The following is a 12,353-nucleotide window of genomic DNA, read 5'->3' on the forward strand; positions in this document are numbered from 1 at the left end:
GCCTCCACATGGAGCTCCTCCTCCCTGCGCTGCAGTCTGAAGGTTTCTCGTCAGTGTTTCAGAATCTGCTGCAGTCAGACCGCGCTGCTGTTCTCCCAGGAGCCCTAAGCTCTCAACAGGTTCGCTAAAGGTTCTCTCAGGGTTCTCTGAGGGTTCTCTAAAGGTTCCTGAACAGAGAAGATGAGGAGGAGAAACATTCAGAGCTGCTGATCAGGTAAAACACACCGACAGATCTCTCTCTCTATATATATATATATATATATATATATATATATATATATATATATATATATAAAACATGTTTCCTTCAACTGAAATATTCTTTCATCGGTAACTTATTAATCCAGTGAACAGTTTGATTCTGATTATGTTGGAAGCAACTGAGTACTTTTACTGATTTATTGATGTACTGTATTTGTTCATGTTTTCGTAGTATACAGCTGTTAAAAAACAGTTTATTTTTAACTCTCTGGTATTGGATCGGTACTCGGTCCACAGCTCTGTGGAGGAAGGTCTGTCTAGTCCTCACAGCATTCCTGGATGGGAGAACAACGTGCTCTGGTTTATTGGCATTTCTTTAAACCAATCACAATCATCTTGGGCGGGGCTAAGCTCCAGACAGAGCCACGGTGCCTCTGCTAAATATCGGGAAGGAACTGGTTTTGGTGGAACATGTGTACGTGTGTGTAGGAAGGTGACAGACATCTGGCCAGAAAGAGTGACATCCAGGTGGCACCGGATCAATCCTGGAAGTGGAACGTGGTGTATACGGACTAGATGTAGATGCCCAAACTCTGTTCCTTCCATAGCAGGCAGAGCTTGGAGTTTTCCCCTGGATAGAGTACAGCACTTTAAGGGCTGCTGGGTTTTGCAAGGCACGTTGCCTGCTTCAAAGACTGGAAACAAATGTCCCAATGTTGTGCTAGCATGAGGCTAGCAGGGCAGAACAGGAGGATACATGCATAACCATTTAAAACAATAGGTGTATATGAAGGTAAATATGGTGTAAAATGTGAGAGTTTGCAGAACAAAATCTGAACAAAATGACTCAATTTCTTATTCTGCAAGTTCTCACATCATATGCTACAAGCTCTGACATTTTGCACCGTGTGTGTGTGTGTGTGTGTGTGTGTGTGTGTGTGTGTGTGTATGTGAGTGTGTGTCTGTGTGTGTGTGTGTGTGTATGTATATGTATGTGAGTGTGTGTCTGTGTGTGTGTGTGTGTGTAAGTGCAGAGAGAGATGTGGAGGTTGCCAAGGTGACATCAACATAGGTCAGGTTACAGCACAGAGCTCTCTGCAGTTATTTTTGGATTTCTGTGTGTGTGTGTGTGTGTGTGTGTGTGTGTGTGTGTGTGCGTGTGTGTGTCTCTCTCTGTGTGTGTGTGTGTGTGTCTCTCTCTCTCTGTGTGTGTGTGTATTAATATCTGAATAACCTATCACATGAATATTCATTTGTGAAGGAACCACTGGAGAGATGACTCGGAGTCTTTCAGCATGAGATTAGACACAGTCGGCAGTTAAAGCTCAGCATTTAGCCACACTTGTCCAGCTGCCTTTACAGACGCAAAAAGTCTTCTTAGTCTCAGTGAGACGCAGCCCTTTAGCCTCATTTTTACACTGTGGGTTGGGACGTACGTTTAACTGACACAAGAATGGGACAGTTAGGTTTAGGGAAGGATGGTGGGGCGGTAACAGTGACAGGTGGGACAAGAACGGGACAAGAACCCCGCTCTTCCTGGGGGAAAGTCCTGTGTTAGATTTTCTGTCTTTCATAGTACAGAGTAGTATGTCTCTCTACATACTACTCTCTACTGTTGTCTCTCTACATACTACTCTCTACTGCTGTCTCTCTACATACTACTCTCTACTGTTGTCTCTCTACATACTACTCTCTACTGTTGTCTCTCTACATACTACTCTCTACTGTCGTCTCTCTACATACTACTCTCTACTGCTGTCTCTCTACATACTACTCTCTACTGCTGTCTCTCTACATACTACTCTCTACTGTTGTCTCTCTACATACTACTCTCTACTGCTGTCTCTCTACATACTACTCTCTACTGTCGTCTCTCTACATACTACTCTCTACTGTTGTCTCTCTACATACTACTCTCTACTGTTGTCTCTCTACATACTACTCTCTACTGTTGTCTCTCTACATACTACTCTCTACTGTTGTCTCTCTACATACTACTCTACTGTTGTCTCTCTACATACTACTCTCTACTGTTGTCTCTCTACATACTACTCTCTACTGTTGTCTCTCTACATACTACTGTCTACTGTTGTCTCTCTACATACTACTCTCTACTGTTGTCTCTCTACATACTACTCTCTACTGCTGTCTCTCTTCATACTACTGTCTACTGTTGTCTCTCTACATACTACTCTCTACTGCTGTCTCTCTTCATACTACTCTCTACCGTTGTCTCTCTACATACTACTGTCTACTGTTGTCTCTCTACATACTACTCTCTACTGTTGTCTCTACATACTACTCTCTACTGTTGTCTCTCTACATACTACTCTCTACTGTTGTGTCTACATACTACTCTCTACTGTTGTCTCTCTACATACTACTCTCTACTGCTGTCTCTCTTCATATTCAGCCTCTGATTGGTCTGATTGATTGCACCTGAAGGTAGCAGTTCCTTCCAATGTAGAAGTTTTTGATTTTACCTTCCCTGCTTCATTTTGGAGACTTTGAACAATTTGATAGATGGTGATCTGTCTCAGGTTTAAACTTTTACAGACTTCTATTCTGAAGGAGCTGTGCTTTTTATTCTGAAGGACCTGTGGCTTTTATTCTGAAAGACTGGCTTTTATTCTGAAGGACCTGTGCATGGTGGTGGTCTCTGTGTCTTAACAGGTGAATCAGTTTCCATGGTAACGGCTCAGGTCCTCTGCTGCTCTTATCTCTGATCTTTAATCAGCGCTGACAGACAGGAAGTCTCTTTCACTTAAGAGCTGAGGGACTGTCTGTCGGTAGATAAACAGGCAATAGAAACAGGAACAGCTGACTGAAGAATCTTTCTGAAGAATCTCAGAATCAGATTCAGGAAAAGGTTTGTTGCCACAATAAGTACACCTACGTGGAATGTGTCAAAACCAAGGGGGTAAGGGGGGGGGGTAGCTCCTATGGCGCCATTTTGATGCTACCAAGCCATCACCTCCCGTTAGAATCCCGTTAGCATCCCATTGACTGCCATTCATTCTGACGTCACTCTGACAGAGAATACCTTTACATCTGAAGAGTTTAAAGACTCTATTTGTCCGTTGTTTATTTCTAAAGAAACACGACAATGTATAAAAGGCTCCATTACCTTGTAGCTCACGTTATGGCTCCGTAGCAGACGTTTTTATAACAATAGGCTAACGATTGGGTCATAACCACGAGACTTCCTGTCTCATAGTAGAGGAGTTACCGTATAGTACAGGAGAAGCTCTCAGGCAGTTTGGACTTCCATCAGCTGTTTAAGTGTAATGACTAATGTTAACTATCATTTTAGTGATCAATAATGAGCCTGTGTCTATGTTATCTCCTTACATATACCTACGCTCTCCGTCTCTGCTAGATTGGGAATGATTGAGATTTCTCTTGGCACAGCTACCAGAAGACTTCCAACTTTCAGACAGGTTGCTCACGTCACATCTACGTCTTCAAGCTCAGTTGGAGGCTGCTCAGTAACGCTCAGCCATCACCGGGAAAGAGACGTCACTGGTCTCCGTCCAGAGACACGGGGTCTGCTGCTCCGTTATAGAGACTGTCTATGGTCAAAACGCCAAACCTTAAATACGCCAAACGATAAAAAAACGTTGAGAAAGAGAGACAAAGGTTGAAGAAAGCCATGTCACTCATAGCATTCTTCTTCTTTGCAGGATGTCGGGTAACTGGTCTGTCATGCAGCTGGCTCCGCCCCCTCCCAACTCCTCCCAGCTCCCCCCTCTCTCAGACTGGGAGGCTCCCAGCTTCACCCGGGCTGCCCAGTTCCGTGTGGGCGCCACCGCGCTGCTCTTCCTGTTCGCTGCCGCCAGTAACCTGGCCCTGCTGGCGAGTGTGTGGTGTGGGCGCGGCCGGCGGCTGGCGTCCCACCTGCGGCCGCTGATTCTGAGCCTGGCGGCGGCCGACCTGATTATGACATTCGTGGCGATGCCTCTGGACGCGGCGTGGAACGTGACTGTGCAGTGGTATGCCGGGGACGCGCTCTGCAAGCTGCTCTGCTTCCTGAAGCTGTTTGCCATGCATGCCTCTGCCTTCATCCTGGTCGTCATTAGCCTGGACCGCCAGCACGCCATCCTGCATCCGCTGGATGCTCTGAACGCGCACCAGAGAAACCGGCGCATGCTGCTGCTCGCCTGGAGCCTCAGCCTGCTGCTCGCATCGCCACAGGTGAGTTAGGTTACACATGACACAGGAAACACAGGACACAGGTAACACAGGACATCTGTCTATCTGTCTATCTGTCTATCTATCTATCTTCACGTCCGCTGTTTCTGCTGCTAACCTCAGTGAAACTCCAGCTCTGTTTTCCAGCGGCTGGCCTCTTAGCGTAGTTAGCATTCCTTATAGAAACCAAGGGGAGCCATTAGCGCGAGCTAACAGCAGGAGGCTTTAATCTCCCCATCAGAAAGCAGAACATTCCTGCAGGGATTTCATGTTCTTTCACCTGGCCGAGGAACTTTCCCCTGGATCAGAGAGCAGCCAGACTTTATGGCAATAATTAGCAGATTACTCTCAGAATTTAATGTGTAGATGAAGATGTAATCAGTTCTCTAACCGGAAAGAGAGATGAACACATCGCTTCACCTTCAGTTTGTCCTTCAGTGCAGCTCAGCAGGTTATCATAAATATTAATATTAAATATGAATTATAAAAACTCTCAGCAGCCTCTAAAGTATTCTGCAGCTGCAGGATCAAATACTGAGAGGAGAAAACGCTGCAGTGACAGAAATGTTCCTGTACTCAGCAGATCTGAGTCCCGACTCTTTGGATTTTTGTCCACAGGTACCCTTACTTTTTTTTTTACTTTAACTAATTATTAATAAGATGATATGTATACTAAAATAAGCTATAAATCATGGTTTATTGAGGACAAACCAAGCAGTTTTTCATCATGACTTTGCGCAAACATACGCACCCACTTTCTTAAACCAAGTGGCGTGTTATCTGTACGCATTCTGAGCTGTCTGCGTGGATGTCTACGCTGTACACAGCGGACGTAAACATACACGCCATGTGCCGTGTTATTGCGAGAAGAAAGCTACGGTTGGGTTGAGGAAACGTGACACGTGGGACCCGATCCCAGGTCTCCTGGGTGAAAGTCCTGTGTTTGACCCATCCTCCCCCCCCGACCAACCTCCCTATGCAGATTTTCACCCTTTCATACTGCTCGCTACGGCATCAATTCACACGCAATCACAAGGTAATGTAAGTCAATGGAGGCCAAACGGCGTTGATAAACACGCTAAAAAGAGAGTATGCGTCTTGATAACACGCCAATAATGGCGTACGGATTGGCGTGTCATACATACGCCACTTCATGACACACATTTTTTAGATGCTGAGACAACTGTCGAATATGCTCCTGAAATCGAATCATATTAAAGATTTATGTATGAATATAAATATAAATATATCTGTCGGCTTTCTTTCAGCGTTTTTGTTGTATCTTGTCTTGTTGAGCCACCTTCCAGATGTTTTTATGTTATTCTGTTGATTATTGGAGTGGCTGATGCAAGGAACATTTCTGTGTATTTATTTCATTTATTTAACCAGGTAGGCGTTGAGAACAGGTTCTCATTTGCAACGGAGACCTGGCCAAGAAAAGCGTAGGCGTACAAGACAGCATACAGTTTCACATTCAACATAGTACAAGAAAACAGAATGCAATGGGCTACAAAGGTACAGATTAAGTAGGCAGTTCAACGCCGGCGCAAAGTGAGGTGTAAGTACGTCGATGGATATGCGAAGGTGGAAAGGTGATAACATAATATACATGAATAGACAATCTATAACATTGCTGAGATGTAGTAACATTTAAAAATGTAATTGTGGTTATAACGCAGTATATGTAAATAGATAGTCTATATGAATGCTGAGAAGTAGTTAAGTTAATATGCAGATGAGTGCATGATACTGATGTGGGTCAGTAATAAAGTGAATATGAACAGTCAGTTTGTCTAAATGCAGAATATAGTAAAGAGTCAATATACCGTTAGTGCAAATATTTGTCTAAGTAGTGAGGTAGAAACAGAAAACACAATACCATAAATAATAAATAAATATAATAAAATGCTGAGATGAAGTAGAGTTAACAGTGTGAACAGACAAAGTTGTATCTGATCTTACTTGATGAGCTCCGTCTGTCTCCTGCAGCTGTTTATTTTCCGGGCGATCCGGGCGGAGGCCGCCGACTTTATTCAGTGTGCGACTCACGGCAGCTTCAGCCGGCGCTGGCAGGAAACGGTTTACAACATGTTCCACTTCATCACGCTGTATGTCGTCCCGCTGCTGGTGATGAGCTGCTGCTACAGCCGCATCCTGCTGCACATCCACCTGCAGCACCGCAGGAACACAGGTAACACACAGCTGAGACACACTGACTGTAGGGCTGCAACTAACCATTATTGTCATCCATTCATCCATCGTCACCCGCAAAAAGCAACAAAGGATCTCAGTAATAGAGACTCAATATTAATGTCAATGTTACTGATGAGGCCCCTCGCCCTTGATTATTTTATTTTATTATTTTTTTGCATTATGTCGATCTACTAAAATCTGAAGAATGTCTGTCCCAGTTATTTAAGCTAACGACCCCCCCCCTCAGCAGGTGAGTCCTACCTGCTGAGAGATTAGATATATATAATAGTTGTATAATAGTAATATTTAATAACTAACGTACCCCCCTCCCCCTCCCCCCCTCTCAGCAGGTGAGTCCTACCTTCGGCGCAGCGGCACTGACATCATCCCGAAGGCTCGGATGAAGACTCTGAAGATGACGCTGGTCATCGTGCTGTCCTTCGTGGTGTGCTGGACGCCGTACTACCTGCTGGGCGTGTGGTACTGGTTCCAGCCCGCCATGCTGCACGCCACGCCCGAGTACGTCCACCACTTCCTGTTTGTGTTCGGGAACCTGAACACGTGCTGCGACCCCGTGATCTACGGCTTCTACACGCCATCCTTCAGGGCCGACCTCGCCGCCTGCTGCCGCCGCCGCGGGGCAAGACGTGATGCAGCAACGCCATCTCCAGACAGACAGGGTCCTCACAGCGGGGAGCACGAGGCCGAGCACGCCACCAACAACCAGGAAAGAGACTGACATCGACCAATCACAGGAAGGAGACTGACGCTGACCAATCACAGGAAGGAGACTGACACCAACAAATCACAGGAAGGAGGCTGACGCTGACCAATCACAGGAAGGAGACTGACACCGACCAATCACAGGAAGGAGACTGACACCAACAAATCACAGGAAGGAGGCTGACACCAACCAATCACAGGAAGGAGACTGACACCGACCATTTACAGGAAGTATGACACCGACCAATCACAGGAAGGAGGCTGACACCAACCAATCACAGGAAGGAGAATGACCCCAACAAATTACAGGAAGGAGACTGACGCTGACCAATTACAGGAAGTATGACACCGACCAATCACAGGAAGGAGACTGACACCAACCAATCACAGGAAGGAGACTGACACCAACAAATCACAGGAAGTATGACACCGACCAATCACAGGAAGGAGGCTGACACCAACCAATCACAGGAAGGAGACTGACACCAACCAATCACAGGAAGGAGACTGACACCAACCAATCACAGGAAGGAGACTGACACCAACAAATCACAGGAAGTATGACACCGACCAATCACAGGAAGGAGGCTGACACCAACCAATCACAGGAAGGAGACTGACACCAACCAATCACAGGAAGGAGACTGACGCTGACCAATCACAGGAAGGAGACTGACACCGACCAATCACAGGAAGGAGACTGACGCTGACCAATCACAGGAAGGAGACTGACACCGACCAATCACAGGAAGGAGACTGACACCGACCAATCACAGGAAGGAGACTGACACCAACAAATCACAGGAAGTATGACACCAACCAATCACAGGAAGGAGGCTGACACCAACCAATCACAGGAAGGAGACTGACCCCAACAAATCACAGGAAGGAGACTGACACCGACCAATCACAGGAAGGAGACTGACACCGACCAATCACAGGAAGGAGACTGACCCCAACAAATCACAGGAAGGAGACTGACACCAACCAATCACAGGAAGGAGACTGACGCCAACAAATCACAGGAAGGAGACTGACGCCGACCAATCACAGGAAGGAGACTGACGCCGACCAATCACAGGAAGGAGACTGACACCGACCAATCACAGGAAGGAGACTGACACCGACCAATCACAGGAAGGAGGCTGACACCAACCAATCACAGGAAGGAGACTGACCCCAACAAATCACAGGAAGGAGACTGACACCGACCAATCACAGGAAGGAGACTGACACCGACCAATCACAGGAAGGAGACTGACACCGACCAATCACAGGAAGGAGACTGACACCGACCAATCACAGGAAGGAGACTGACGCTGACCAATTACAGGAAGTATGACACCAACCAATCACAGGATTGTCTTTTTTACTTTAATCAGAAGTTTTAATCATTTTCTTTGACATTTTTGTTGCTTTCTTCAACGTTTTTACCTCTTTCCTCAAATGGACATGGATGTAAACTAGTAAAATAAATAGGTATCAGAACATCTCTATTAAAAACAGACACAAGTGTAAACTGTCAGATGTGTTTTATTCAACAGGAGACACATGTTCCACCCAGTGAGTCATCAGTTTCATCAGATTAGGGAACTTCCTTCATAGTGAACAGGATTGCCGTTCTCACATGCGATTATAATTTTCCTGTTTTGGCGAAGTACATCTGTGTAGTCACTAGTGTTGTTTTCGTCAACGAAAATTATGACTTTAATTAAATGTATGATGCAATGTTGTTGACGAATAAAAACGAGACTTAATGTGGTTTACAAAATAAAACTATGCTAAAATGTCTCTTCATTTTCATTGACCTAAACGAGAAGAGACGAAATGTTATAACGTTATTTTGTCTCGTTTAGTGGTGTTATTAGGGCCCGAGCGCCGACAGCGAATGAATTGCCTTTTTGAGGGGCTTAACATATTCACAAACTTGGTCGCATCAAGTCTGGTGAAAGTTTACGTATTTTAAGGGTTTTGGGAATAGGCGCACAAAAATGGCTCGCTGGCGCCCCCTACAAAATTAATAAAATTGAGCCCCTGCAGTACGTTTAACGTAGACTAACGAAACTTGGTTAACATATGTATCCTGTCAAGACGTACACAAAACGTCATGGTAGCCATACCCTAAACCCAACAGGAAGTCCGCCATTCTGAATTGAAAGTTTGAAATTAGTGGTATTTTGGCCATTTCCACATGTCGTACTTTCATCAACTTCTAATTTGGTCTGTGCCATCTTAAGACGTTAAAGATGAAAAGTTGTTAAAAGAAAAACTTTTCGTCATAGGGCGTGAGGTATCATTGAACTCAGCAGAGACTTCCTTCTTCATTGGTGATGGTTTGGCCCGCCCCCTATGTTTAAGCCACGCCCCCTTTCATAAATACTGACCCATCTAAGGTAGAGTCTTGTGTGAGATATCATTGAACTCAGAAGAGAGTTCCTTTTTAATTGGTGATGGTTTGACCCGCCCCCTATACTTTAGCCACGCCCCCTTTCACAGCTAATGAACTGTATGACGTAGAGTCTTGTGTGAGGTATCGTTTAACTCAGCAGGGAGTTCTCTTTTCATTGTTGACGATTTGCTGCGTCTGAGTGTCGCGCAAATGCAAGGTCGCACGGAGCGGCGTCCGCCAGTAACCCCGATGCCGCAGAGGCGCGAGGGCCCGTCCATCGCTGCTTGCAGCTTTAATTATTATTATTATTTTGCAGTATTTCTGTTCCCTGTGTCTGGCTTCAAGGGCTGCATCAGGTCGCACTCGGGTCGCACTGCGCAGATGCAGGTGACGTTACTTTCTCAAGCCCTGTCGCAGCATTATTTAATTTAGAAGATGAGCGTGAGTAGAGAGTGAGACGAGCGTGAACGCCAACAAACTAAATTAAGTCTGACACAGAGAAAGCTGGGACTGTGGCTGGGTCTTCCCTGAGGCCTCCTCCCAGCTGGACGTCCCTCCACCTAGTCCTGGGTCTTCCCTGAGGCCTCCTCCCAGCTGGACGTCCCTCCACCTAGTCCTGGGTCTTCCCCAAGGCCTCCTCCCAGGCTGGACGTCCCTCTATCTAGTCCTGGGTCTTCCCCGAGGCCTCCTCCCAGCTGGACGTGCCTCCACCTAGTCCTGGGTCTTCCCTGAGGCCTCCTCCCAGCTGGACGTCCCTCCACCTAGTCCTGGGTCTTCCCCAAGGCCTCCTCCCAGCTGGACGTCCCTCCACCTAGTCCTGGGTCTTCCCCAAGGCCTCCTCCAGGCTGGACGTCCCTCTATCTAGTCCTGGGTCTTCCCCGAGGCCTCCTCCCAGCTGGACGTGCCTCCACCTAGTCCTGGGTCTTCCCTGAGGTCTCCTCCCAGCTGGACGTCCCTCCACCTAGTCCTGGGTCTTCCCCAAGGTCTCCTCCAGGCTGGACGTCCCTCTATCTAGTCCTGGGTCTTCCCCGAGGCCTCCTCCCAGCTGGACGTGCCTGGAACACCTCCCTAGGGAGGCGCCCAGGGGGCATCCTTACCAGATGCCCGAACCACCTCAACTGGCTCCTTTCGACGCGAAGGAGCAGCGGCTCTACTCCGAGCTCCTCACGGATAACTGAGCTTCTCACCCTATCTCTAAGGGAGACGCCAGCTACCCTCCTGAGGAAACCCATTTCGGCCGCTTGTACCCTGGATCTTGTTCTTTCGGTCATGACCCAGCCTTCATGACCATAGGTGAGGGTAGGAACAAAAACTGACCGGGAGATTGAGAGCTTTGCCTTCTGGCTCAGCTCTCTTTTCGTCACAACGGTGCGATAAATTGAATAAGAATTGATAAGGGTTATATTATTGATATATATATTGATCCTGATCATTTCACAAATGTGAACTGGTCAACAGTGGATAAAAGAATCACTCATGTGAAGATGCTGCTCACAAAATTGTCAAAAAACCTTGCTAACTTGAGAACTTTATTACTTTTAACTACTAAGAGAATATCATAGCCACTTTACAAAAAGTAGCCAGACAGATTTTATTCTGTTTGATTGAATAGTCTAATGATAAAACATATTTGTTTACAGTGCAGCAGTACAGAGGAATAATAATAATAATAATAATAATAGGGCTGTCAGCATTAACGCATTAATCGTGATGTGATTAAGGGCCGAGTATAACTACTAGTGCTACTCTCCGACCTGTTGATGAAACCAAATCCAAAAAAACTATTAGCTCTTGCTAAATGGGTGGCAACTACCTATTATTTAGCATTTCAGAACAGTTTTTAAGTCCATATTAACAATGGAAAGCAATTCTTACCAGAGGATCTTGATTGGGAGTCAAACTAATGCAAAGAAAGTGACTTTATGAACTTGATTAAGATTTGTATTTGTTATTATTTATTTACTCTAAACAAAAGAAAATGTGTGAATCTGTCATTACTGCACAACTCAGAACATGCCAACCGTAGTACGTCTTTAAGACCCGAGTCCTCTACGATGCTGACAGGTCTGCAGTTAGTTGCCACCTGTTTCGCAAGAGCTGTAGTCATTTCTTGGGATTTGGTTTCATCAACAGGTCGGCTAGTAGCACTCTCCAAAATACTGCTTAGCCTGAGTGGGTAGCATGCTGGCAGGTAGCATCACGTTAACTGTACTACTATGCTTAGCTCGTAGCTGGTAGCTCCAGCTGGACGTGCTTCGGTGATCTTTTAGTTCAGCTTTACTCAACGTGCATATGGTTTAGACTTGTCTACGAGCCGTCAGGAGTTTAGGAAAATAAAAAGCTCCATTCAGAGTTATTGCTGCTGTGTTTCTCCTTCATGCTGCAGCCTGCAGCAGCAGGATGTGTTAGGAGGAAATGGCAGCTTGATGAGAAGTAACGGGAGGAGGCCTCGGGGAAGACCCAGGACTAGGTGGAGGGATTATATTGCCAAACCTGTAGGTGGCAGTGTAACGCGAAGCTCAAGCCCACGTTAGCCAATCAGAATCCAGAAAATAACAACAACAGCAACGAATCACTTCCTCTTTCTCTCTCTCGGTTGCCTAAACCTCCGTTTGTCTCAGTTTACATGCAAATGTGCAAACGAAGATTTCCAAAA

At 46.0% G+C, this 12,353-nt stretch overlaps 1 protein-coding gene across 1 annotated transcript; it reads left to right on the forward strand.

The window, feature by feature from the left end:
- The first annotated feature begins 3,885 nt into the window (after positions 1-3,885).
- Positions 3,886-7,324, forward strand: gnrhr3 (gonadotropin releasing hormone receptor 3). Its single transcript, XM_078244465.1, has 3 exons — positions 3,886-4,395; positions 6,382-6,583; positions 6,933-7,324. The coding sequence occupies exons 1-3, from the start codon at positions 3,886-3,888 to the stop codon at positions 7,322-7,324; spliced, it is 1,104 nt and encodes a 367-aa protein (XP_078100591.1).
- The last annotated feature ends 5,029 nt before the right edge of the window (positions 7,325-12,353 follow it).

Source organism: Sander vitreus, unplaced genomic scaffold, assembly GCF_031162955.1.
Source record: "Sander vitreus isolate 19-12246 unplaced genomic scaffold, sanVit1 ctg243_0, whole genome shotgun sequence".
Taxonomy (NCBI): Eukaryota; Metazoa; Chordata; class Actinopteri; order Perciformes; family Percidae; genus Sander; species Sander vitreus.

Excerpts from the sequence above, each read along its gene's own strand:
- gnrhr3 (XM_078244465.1), top strand. The coding sequence starts at position 3,886 with ATGTCGGGTAACTGGTCTGTCATGCAGCTGGCTCCGCCCCCTCCCAAC. Across the intron at positions 4,396-6,381 it reads TGCTGCTCGCATCGCCACAG|CTGTTTATTTTCCGGGCGAT; the intron begins GTGAGTTAGGTT and ends TGTCTCCTGCAG. Across the intron at positions 6,584-6,932 it reads GCAGCACCGCAGGAACACAG|CAGGTGAGTCCTACCTTCGG; the intron begins GTAACACACAGC and ends CCCCCCTCTCAG.